The sequence below is a fragment of the Callorhinus ursinus genome, unplaced genomic scaffold (assembly GCF_003265705.2).
Source record: "Callorhinus ursinus isolate GAN/ISIS: 27379988/994484 unplaced genomic scaffold, GSC_fseal_2.0 scaffold18, whole genome shotgun sequence".
In the NCBI taxonomy this organism is placed as follows: Eukaryota; Metazoa; Chordata; class Mammalia; order Carnivora; family Otariidae; genus Callorhinus; species Callorhinus ursinus.
This window is the reverse complement of record NW_027397080.1, coordinates 28060339-28070631: the sequence shown is the minus strand read 5'-3', so window position 1 is coordinate 28070631 and position 10293 is coordinate 28060339. Positions and strand designations below refer to the sequence as shown.

Here is a 10293-nt window from a genome sequence, read left to right as displayed (position 1 = left end):
ACACCAGACTATGAGCATTTCATCTGCGGTCCTCAAAGGAGAGGTCCGGAGCCATAGCGGGCGCTCGGGTACCCAGTGCGAGTGGGGCAAAGGTCAGTGAAGCCCTTTATATTTCTCCATTTGCAATTCAGAGATTTCTACATCCACTGTTTTATTCTGGGCTCATGGCAGCCCTCCGAAGACTGCCTGGCAGTTTTCAAATGCACGCCTGGCGGAGAAGGAAGCATGCGCCCCCCGTGGCCTCCCCCCCCCCCCCGCCGCCTGTCTCCCTCCGTGTATTCACGCACCTGTGCAGTCCCCGCCCACACTGGGAGAGCCAGCGTCTGTAACCAGCAACATGGTGTGGAAGTGACGACACATGACTTCTGAGGCTAGATCATAAGACGTTGTGGCTTCCATCTTGTTTCTATGGCTGGACCAGGACTCCTATACCAGTGCTCTTTCTCCTCAGGAAAGCAAGGGTGACAGGGGCCTAGAGGGAGAAGAGAAGGCAGCTGAGGCCTGAAGGTCAGACAGGGTTGGAGCCAAATCCCAGCTCTACCACTCTCAAGCTGTGTGACCTCAGGCAAGTTACCTAACTACTCTGAGCCTCAGTATGGGCATCTGTGAAGTGGGGATAGCAATACTGACTTGAAATCTTGTTGCCAGGATCCAATGTCTGGCCAAGGGCCTGGGTATCCTGCCTGGGCGGTGTGCACTGCTGGGGCTCATCCAGGCACCTGGGGACCTCTAATGTGTGTTCCTTCCCAACTTTAAGGAGTGAACTTCCTGCCCCCAGCCCTCAGTGGCCACTACCCACCACCCCCTGAGAAGCCAGAGCTGAGTGACCAGGACCCAGCTAGTATCCTGGGCCTTGAGCCAGGGAGACCTCTGGGGGGTTTGAGTTGGAGGCAGCCTGACTCCTAGGTCCCGCCAGAGAAGCCCCCTAACGGAGAGTCCTACTTCCATCCAGGCTCCCAAGAAACGTACTCAGAAGAGGACCTGGGCTAACCAGAGCAGAAGGGTCCAGGCTTTCCTCTTCTGGGTGTCAGCCTCCTAGCTACCTGCTGCTACCTTTGTCTGGGGGGGGGTATTTTGGGGTTATTTGGGGCCAGGGTTCCCAGCTGTTGGGGAAGTCCCTGGATTTCCTGAGCCAGGTCGGAACGTTGCGTCTTACTCAGCATCTCTTTGGTGACGTAGACTCCCTGTTCCCTCTGGAGCGCTTCCTGCTGCTCCTGCCTTCTGCCGCCTTCCTCTGAGATGAGACAGGGTGGGCAGGCTCCGCTCACCTTCCTGCCTCCTGCAGGCCGGGGGACTGGCTTCCCCAGCTCTCTCTGGCAGGCACGGCCCCTGTGATCCCACAGCAGAGCTCGCCGCTTGCTGCACCTTGCGTGGGGCTCAGGGACTTCCCCTCCTGTTCTTCAAAGCACTTTCACACTTGTTAGGGGGTTTGCGAACCGCCTGGAACCCGCAGGAGGTGCCCAGTCGGCTCTGTCCAGAGCCCTCTCTTCAGAGTCCCCCGAGCCGCTACTTTCCTGGGCGGCTGCAGTTTCTCCAGTAGAGGCTGGACTTCCCGGGGCTCCAGCCGGGTCCCTGGCCACAGAGCGTGCCGCCCTTCTCTCTGCTGGCCAGTTGTGGGCCCATGGCCCCGTGCCAGGTCCCCGCTCGGGCTCCCGAGGTGTCCTGGTCCTCCAGAAGCACGCAGTTTCCTGGGGCAGGGGGAGACGTGAACCAGTCATTACTGTCATGACGCAGTAAAGATCAGTTCTAGAATTGAGGTACCAAAAAACGACAGAAACCACCTTTCTGCCCGGGAAGAGGCCACTGGGGGAGGAGAAGGGACAATGAGGAGATGACCTTGGAGCAGGCTCTGAAGGTGAAGAGGAGTCGGAGGGGTGCTCCCGATGGAGGACCGGGGATGGGCAAAAGCATGGAAGAGGATGGGGCGAGGATGGTACGCGTGGCTGGAGCAGAGCGCCGAGGGAGAAGCTGAAGGGGAAGCTAGAGCAGGACTGAGCCGGGCGACGCAGGGGTCTCCAACACCACTGGCTTTGAGGAACGCTGGCCCAGTGGATTCACTGCGCTGTGTCTCAGTTCCTCACCTGCACAATGGGCACAAAATAGGATCTTCCTCAGAGGGTTTCCCGGAGGATTCGAGAAACCAATGCCTGAAACCAATGCCTCTTCACACAAAGCGAGCACTCAAGACAGCCAGTGTATTGCTATTAAGTAAATAATCTGATTTTTCATGGGAGGAGAACGCCCACCTCCACCCCCATTGCACTCTGCAAGGGTTCTGTGCAGGGGAGGGTGGGTGACAGGTCCCTGGGGGGGGTGGGGGAGGTGGGGGAGACAGGTTTCCAGAGCATCACTATTAGCATCATTTTTAATGGATGTGTAGTATTCCAGTAAGCGGATGTACCACAGCCCACTTAACCCTTCACCCCTGATGTTGTGATTCTTAGGGTATTTCCAACATTTATAAATAATGTTTTAGGAAACATTGCTGTGTTTATGGTTTCCTTTTTTCTTTTTCCAGTTCAACCATTACCTTCATTGTTTGTTTTTTTTTTTTCTTTACTAGGGCGAAATTACTGAGCCACAAGTTGTAAACAGTTTTTTTTTTTTTTTTTTCCAGGGGGCTTTTGCTAAAAGTTGCCATATTGCTTTCTGAAAAGGGTTGTAACACTTACCAGCAGAGTATGAATGCATATTCCGATTTCACCACCGCTTTGGGGTTGGATTTTACCAAAGTTGTTTTTATAAAGAAGACCAAAGAAAACCAAAAACAACAATACAAAAACCCTGATGATTTAAGAAGTCTAAGAAAGTATCAAAGGTTGCTTTCATTTGCATCTCTTGCTAGAAATGTGGAATTTTTAAAACTTGTGATGAGATTCATTTGTATTTCCCCTGGGTCAGCCGTGTTGGGGTTGTTGTTTGATCATGCACATGGGCTTAACAAGCATTTATTTATTCAGAGTCCCAGCTCTTCTATAGTAGAAAGTCCTGAACAGGGAAGCAGGCATCCTGGGCTGCTCCTGACCCTGCCTGGCTTGTGAACATCATGGGTGGTCACTTCCATACTCACTCACTTAATTGTTTAACATAGTCCCAGCTCAAACATGCTAGGGCACTCTCACCCAGGGGAGAGCCCAGAGAGGGGTCTCCCGGAAGGATGCACAATTACAGGAAGTTTTCCCAGGTGGAATCCAGGAGCTTGAGGAGAGTTGGGTCTGGCAGGAAGGGCAGTTACAGAATGCTCTGGTGGGAGACTGCTGGTAGGGCCAAGGAGTTGAAGGCGTTTCTGAAAGATGGGGGGCTTCTACCTTGCAGGGACAGACCGAGGTGCAGAATCCTGAGAGTCACTGGGCCATTCTGGGCTCAGGGAAAACAACTGGCCATCTTTAATCAAAGCACCTAAGACTGGCTGCCTATTTCTTGGTCTCCAGGTCTGAAAAAAAATACAGCACAAGCACATGAGTCCCTGACCTGCAGACTACCTGGTGGATGCTCAATGTATATGCTTGGAATGTAGAATGAAAGGGAGAAGCACTGGAAGGGAAAATTTACCCCCTGCAAATGAGAACTTAATTTGAATGAGACTTGTATGGTTTATTTCTTTTCGGTAAGAGTTCTAGGCTCTTCCTCTAGGCAGAAAACTCTCAGGGGGCAGGGAAATGTCTGTGGATTGACAACCAAATGCTCAATACTCAATGCATCAGTCCCTTCAACAGTGAATCCATCCATCTATCCACGAAACTACCCACCTGCCCATCCATCCATCCACCCACACACCCATCCATCCACACATCCATCCATTCATCACTCATCCATCCACAAATCAATCCATCCATCCATCCATCCACACCCATCCATCCATCCACCCACCCACCCACCCATCTATCATCCATCTACTGACTAATTTTTTAGCAAATATTTATTCAGGGGTGTTAGCTTTTTCTGCAGTCCCCTGACTCTAGCTGTCCCTTCTAAAAGAATCCCCAGGGCAAGAGAGAAGGTCTGGGTTGATCCTCGTCAGAACCTACTCCTGTCTAGCTCTATCTTGGGATGGCGGTGGGGTGGGACCATTGTGCCTGGAGCCTCCCAATCTCCTGAGTCCTCCACCTCCAGGCGCCAGGGGTGGTGAGCAGGGTGTTGTGGGGGGGGGGCGGGGAGGAGCTCCCTTCCCTGGCCCTCAGTCCCACGGGGCCAGGCAGCAAAATCCCTGGAGCTGCGGAGGACGCCTTCTGTCCAATCGGGGCAGGTCTTTCACAGAGCAGGAGGGGAGTGTGGCTTGTCCTGAGTCATCTCTGCACGTGTTTGTCCGCGCTTTCTTTTTTCGCTGCTGGTAGCGTTCCTGGAAACCGTCCTGGGTACCAGTGCACCTCTGGATGGTGGGGGAAGGGAAGAGTCAAGGCAGAACCCTCAGAGAAAGAGTAGCTCACTTTTGAAGTGACTTCACAGCTGCGGCCCGGCCGGTGCTGGGGAAGTCTGCCGGCGCCCCGCGCCACCCAAGGGTCACCCAGGTGCGGCTCCGGGCTCTGGCCCCGCATGTGGGCGCAGTGCGCTTCCCAGGCCGCCTAGGTGGGCGCTTCCCCCGTCCAGCTCAGCCTTCCGCCCTCGGCCAGGATGTGCCCCCTCCGCACTGTGCTGGGTCTGCTGCTCCTGGGGGTGCTGGGAGCCTTCCCGCAGGTAAGAGGGTGGCGGGAGCCTGGGAGGCACCAGCGGTCCAGAGTCCCCTCCCTGCCACTGCTGCCCTGAGCCCCTGGCAGTGTGGGGGGCGTGGGGCACAGGGGAAGTCGGGGAGTCACCTCATTACCGCCCAGCTGGGGTTGAGGGGGCACAGGTGACAAGTAGGGGGACAGGAACCTGCAAGGATTCACAGGTGGGAGGTTGGCTGACTGGCAGCTGTTGGGGGCCTCTCCTCCCCCGCCCTGGCAGAACGCTGCGATTATTCATTCAATCATCGGCAGTAACTGAGCTGTGGGGGCTATCTGCAAGAGGTAGGCTGTTTGCAGGTGGGGGTGTCGGGGCTCTCCTTGCTACTGGCCCCTGGTCCCTAACATGGTTGGCGCGGGGAAGCTGAGTGTGGGTGAGAAGAGGGAATAAGGGAGCTAGACGGGCCAGATTAGTACCCTCGCCCCCACCCCATCTGGTCAACGCGTGGGTCCCAGGCCCCGGAGCACATAGTAGGTGCCCGCCCCTGGGAAAAGGTCAGCGGTGGGGCTGACGTCTGCTGTAGGAAAATCCCAGAACCGAATCTGGGGACTGCTTTAGGAAAACAGCCCTTACTAGTGGCCAGCACTGAGCTAGGCGTGGGGTGGGGGCAGAGCTCAGATTAAGCGGACGTGGTCTACTTTACCGACAGCGCTGAGCGCAGGGTCTGAGGAGGAGAGAGGCCTGTGGCTGACCATAATACCCAGGTGGAATACAGTAGGTGTTGGTGAGGGGCCTGCTGAACATCAGCACCGAGCTCAAAAGCAGGAACAACAGCGGTCTGTTGGGGGGAGGGGCAGGCCCATCCTCTTTAATCCTACAGAAAGGGGAGGTCAGCCCTATTCATCCCATCCTCCCGGCAGGGGGAGGAGGGAAGTGGAGTGGTCTCCAGGCAGGAGGAGGAAGAATATAGGTAGAAAAGGGGGACAAGCCAATGCCCCCGCCCCAGCCCCACCCGGTCTTCCGAGGGACAACGTGAGACAGAAGGCAAAGGGGGTAGCCAGTGCCCTGGCTACAGAACCCTCCTGGCCCTTCGAGTCCTCTGCTGATGACCTGGGGGAGGGTGTGAGTTTGGGGTGCCGAGGGCTTGCGGAGATAAAGGGAAGGAAAGAATGTGAGGGGGACTTGGGGGCTTTGGTGGCTGGAGCTCGTGTGCTTCCTTCCTATAGAGCGAAACCCCTGTTTAAATTTTTTTTTAAAAAGTATGTATTTAATTACACGAGGAATATATGAATATATCCTTGATGCAAAAAGTGCAGATAAAGCTAAATCTTTAGACACCCCCCTCATCCTGATTCCTTTGGAGGTCGAACTGCCGTCCTGGGCTCGGTGTCTCCTTGGCACACCTTTGTAAATGCATGTCCGTGTTTTAGAGAAGTAGGTAGGGTTTTCCGTACACTATACAGAGTGCACAGCTCTTCATTTGGCTTTTACGTCTGCACTATGTCTCGGACATGTTGTTCCCGGCGATCCCGTGTTGCCCTTTTATTTATTTATTTTCCCCACACGTTTATCTTTGAAAATAAGTATTGGTAGTATTTGGTAGTATCCTACCAAATGGGGGTTCCATAGTTTTATTTTTTTATGTCCCTGATGGGTGGGTGGTAAGATTCCTACCACCGTTTCTTTGGTTTGTTCGTTCGCAATCGCAGTGGACAGCCCCGTAGGGATTTTTGGGGGATGTGTATGCTTCTTTCCCAGAGAAGCTGAGGCGAGAAGGTAGAGGTTGCAGGGTGAAAATGCATTCAGGTAATAAGAGGCCACCAAATTGCCTTCCAGGGTGGCTGGACAATCCCCCACAACCCCCCAGAGCAGTGCCTGAGCGTAGTGACTTCCCCACATCCTAACCGACTTTTGATCTTATCAGAGTTTTTATTTTTGTCAGTGTGACCGGTGAAAAGTGCCATATCCTTGTTGTCGTAATTTGCATTTTCCGCCGACCGGAGAGCCTGCGTGACTCTCTCGTGGGCTCAGACACCGGGGCATTTCTTGGCAGGAATTGGGCTGCCGGCTCAGCTTCCTAGTCCCTCCGACTCCCCCAAGCCTTCTTCCGCCTCTGGTGTCCCAGTGAAGTTTTGGGAACTCATCATTAAAAAAAAAAAAAAGGAAAAAAGAACCCCAAGTCAGGGATTTTAAATCCTTTTTTCTCACCGTCTGATTTGAGACTCCATCATTTTGCGGTGGACGCGCGAGGCAAGAATGCCTTCTTGCTGTGTGTCACCCTCTGAGGAAGAGATTTGGCCTCTGATGCCTCACACTGCTGTCTCCCCAAGAGTGGTTTTGGTAATGTGACCCAGGATTGCTCTGCGCTGAATCCTGAGAAGAAGTCATTGCCCTCACGCCTCACCCTTGCCCGCCATCTTTTTCATGCGGCCACCTGCGGTGGGTCGGTCGGTCGGTGGGTCCGTGGGTCGGTCGGTCGGTGGGTCGGTGGGTCAGTGGTGGCAGGGGAGGGAGGCCCGGGCCTTCCGGTGAGCTCGGCAGACTTCAAATTCCCGTCGTCTTCTTCCAGCGCTAAAGCTACAACCAAACTCCCTCCGGCACCCACGCCCTCCCATCCCAGCTCCCTTCCCCTCCAGCCAGATGAGACTTTCCCCGTCTTGTTTGGGAAAGAGGACTTTTCCTGCAGCTCTCAGGCCACATGGAGGCCGAATTCCACGTTATGCACCAAGAGGAAGGGACCCAGAGCGGGGTGCCCGATGGGAGGTGGGGGGGTGTGTGGGCTGATCTTATGCAGGGCCCCCCTTCCTCAGAGAGAGGCCTGGGCAGCCAGGAGAGCACAGTGGGGTTTGAGCGGGGTTGGGGGGGGGGCATTAGTCAGCTTGAGATCAGTCAACGCTGAAGAAGGGCAGCGTTTACTGTAAGTTTCTGACTCTGTTCCCACTCATATCTGACCTAGACTTGTTTCTTGAGTTGTGATTCATCCTTAAGCTCAAATGCACCTTCCTCTAGGCCTCTTTTGCCTCAGGAACATCATCAGAAGGAAAATGCGGTCGAGAGAGATTTGGGTCTGGGTCGCCCCGGAAACTTGGCGGTCGTTGGCCCAGATGGTTAGTTTAGCCCAGCCGGGGCCAGGGTGGCCTCATCGGGCTCGTGCACTGACCCTGGGGGTGGCCTGTCTGGGGTCATGGGCGCCATTTTCCGGACGAGGATGCAGAGGCTCAAAGGCTGAGGACGGTCTTGCCCGTAGCGTCAGGACGGGTCAGGGGCTGAGTGGGACCAGAGTCGCAGACCCAACGGACAGAATGTTCCAAAAAGCCAGCTCAGCAAGACCAGTTCTCCAGCTTCTCTCTCTCCTGCCACCTCCCCGTGCCCCAAGGGGCTGCTGGGGCTGAGGGAGGGAGGGAGGGAGGGAGGGAGGGAGGGAGGCATTATTCCAAAATCTTTGCTGCCTATGGTTGAAAACCACTGGCATTCTCAGTGGCCTCCCTGGTGGGGAGGGACCTTTTCTATGCCTCCCAGTTCAAGTACTCACTGACTTCTTGGGTCTTCGGGGATATTCCTCCAAGTACTCATTCATTCATAAAATCATAAAGGAACAGCTGCTCTGTGCCTGGCATGTGCTGAGTGCTATGGAAAGGTAAGCCATTATTAAGCTCCTCTCGTATGCTAGGTATTGTGGATGCAGGATGAAGGTGAACCGGTCCTTGCCCCCAAGGGTGTGGGAAGAGGGACCCAGAGGAGAGTGACCAGCGCTGTGGGGAGATCTGCCCCCCTCCCCCCCAGCGGGAGCCCACAAAGGGCCCGTGCTCGCCTCCACCTGCACTGGTGGGGGACAGCTTTTGACGCGGGGGGTGGGGGGAAGAGGTGGCCAGGCAGCAGAGGTTGTGATAAGAAGCTCTGTACCACGGATGGTGCCAGTGTCCTTGCCGATGGCCGGGTGGAACAGCATGTCAGCGAGGGGGTGTGGCGATGTGCTCCTGAAACTACACCGTTGGCTTCCATGCAGGGTCTCTGGGCCTCCAGGAGCTGCCTGCCCGGTGTGGTTCCTGCACTGGAACAGGCCGAGACTTCTCTCTGTCCACACAGTCTCGTAGTGGAATGGCGGTGGGGGGGGGGGCAGTGCACACTGGGGCCCTGGCTTCCCTCCCTGAGCAGGCTGGGATGATGGAGGTGCTCCCAGAAACAAGCCGGCCCTTCTAGCTGGTGGGCTGACATAGGGAGGAATCCAAGGCACCTCCAAGAGCGGACAAAAGCTAAAGCACCCCGGGGGGAGGGGGGCGCTTCCTATTCTTTAATGCCATTCAGTTTTCCCTGGCAGCCACTGGTGTCCCTCAGCAGTGGCTGCTGCTGGGTCTGCTAGCACAGGGCTGGTGGCTTTCATCCCATCCGAGGTATCGCTGAGTGTGAGGCCCGAATCCCTGCTGCAGCCCCAGAACTTTCAGGAGAACCGTGATCTGAACAACTGGTTCAGGTAGCTGGCCCGGGGTTTCTCTAGGGCAGGAGGGGTGTCAGGTGAGAAGTGAGGCCTTAGCAGTCGCCGAATTTGGACTCAAGGCCAGACCTTGATAATGTTGACCTACGTGCCTCCATGCCATCCGTCCCCTCTCGTCTCAGTTGCCCTATAATCTTTAGTGGCTCCCCATTGCCAAAGGCAACATTTCCCAAAGTCACTTCCAGGGAACAGGTGTTCCATGAGGAAAGGGTTCCATGGCCACCCAAGATGGGGAAACAATTTGTCTCTCTGCCCCCAACTTTTCCTTGGCGAATCAGAGAGCAGGCAAGCACGTTAAAGGTCCCACGATTTAAAATGTAAACCTCTCAGATGGAATCCAGCAGTGGGTGGGTTGGTTGTATTTTGTTTTTTGGGGTTTTTTTTTGTTTGTTTTTTTGGCTTGTCACCTGTGGACATCGGGTGGAGCCAGCATTTGGTGGAATGCTGTGTGGGAAATGACATGCAGCCCATCTGGCCCTGAGGCCTGGGCCTCTTCCCCTTCTGCTCCCAATGTCTTCACCCCGCAAACCACTGAATTCCCCTACTGCTCTGTTCTTTCCCACCTCTGGACCTTCTCCTCTGTGGTGCCTTCCGCTGGGGAAGCTCTCCCCTCATTTCCTCCTGCCAAGATCTTACCTTCCTTCGAGAAAAAGTGGAAGTGCTCCTCCTCCAAGAAGTCGTCACGAATCCCCCACGCTCCGTCCTGTTCTCGCCCCATCGCATGATGCTCGCGTCATTCCGCTTTGCTTCCGTGATCCCTGCGTTTTTCTGATCGTGTCTTTGAGGTTCTCCTTCAGTCATTCATTCCACAGATTGCTGCGTAGTGTCTCCCGTGAGCCTGTCGTGGGAGCTGCGTTCGTGAGCTGGGACCGACTGGTACTGGCTTTCGTGGGGCCCGTGGCGCCGGGCCCAGCGCCTGATTCCCCCCACCCCACCCCACCCCCGGGCCTTCAGGGGATGCTCAGTGCTTTATTCTTTGCCTTCTGGGTTGGGGCCCTGGTTTAGTTTCCTCCTGGGGCATCTTAACCACCCATTCAGTGGCTTAGAACAACACAGAGGATTATCTTTCCGATCTGTAGCTCCTAAATCCAAAATGGCCCTGGGCTGGAATCGAGGTGTGGGCAGGCCTACGGAACTCTCTGGAGCCTCGAGGGGAAAAA

At 55.3% G+C, this 10293-nt stretch overlaps 1 protein-coding gene across 4 annotated transcripts in view; it reads left to right on the top strand.

Moving 5' to 3' along the window:
* Positions 1–4358: 4358 nt before the first annotated feature.
* TNFRSF8 (TNF receptor superfamily member 8) overlaps positions 4359–10293 on the top strand; it is a 60579-nt gene continuing 54644 nt past the window's right edge. For 3 of the 4 annotated variants that reach the window (XM_073903335.1, XM_073903336.1, XM_025855922.2), the window contains exon 1: positions 4359–4674. In XM_073903335.1, the coding sequence (XP_073759436.1) occupies positions 4612–4674 (63 nt within the window). In that variant the 5' untranslated portion in view covers positions 4359–4611. Of the gene's footprint in view, positions 4675–4973; positions 4986–10293 lie in introns of those variants that run through there. The other variant, XM_073903337.1, reaches the window with a different exon arrangement.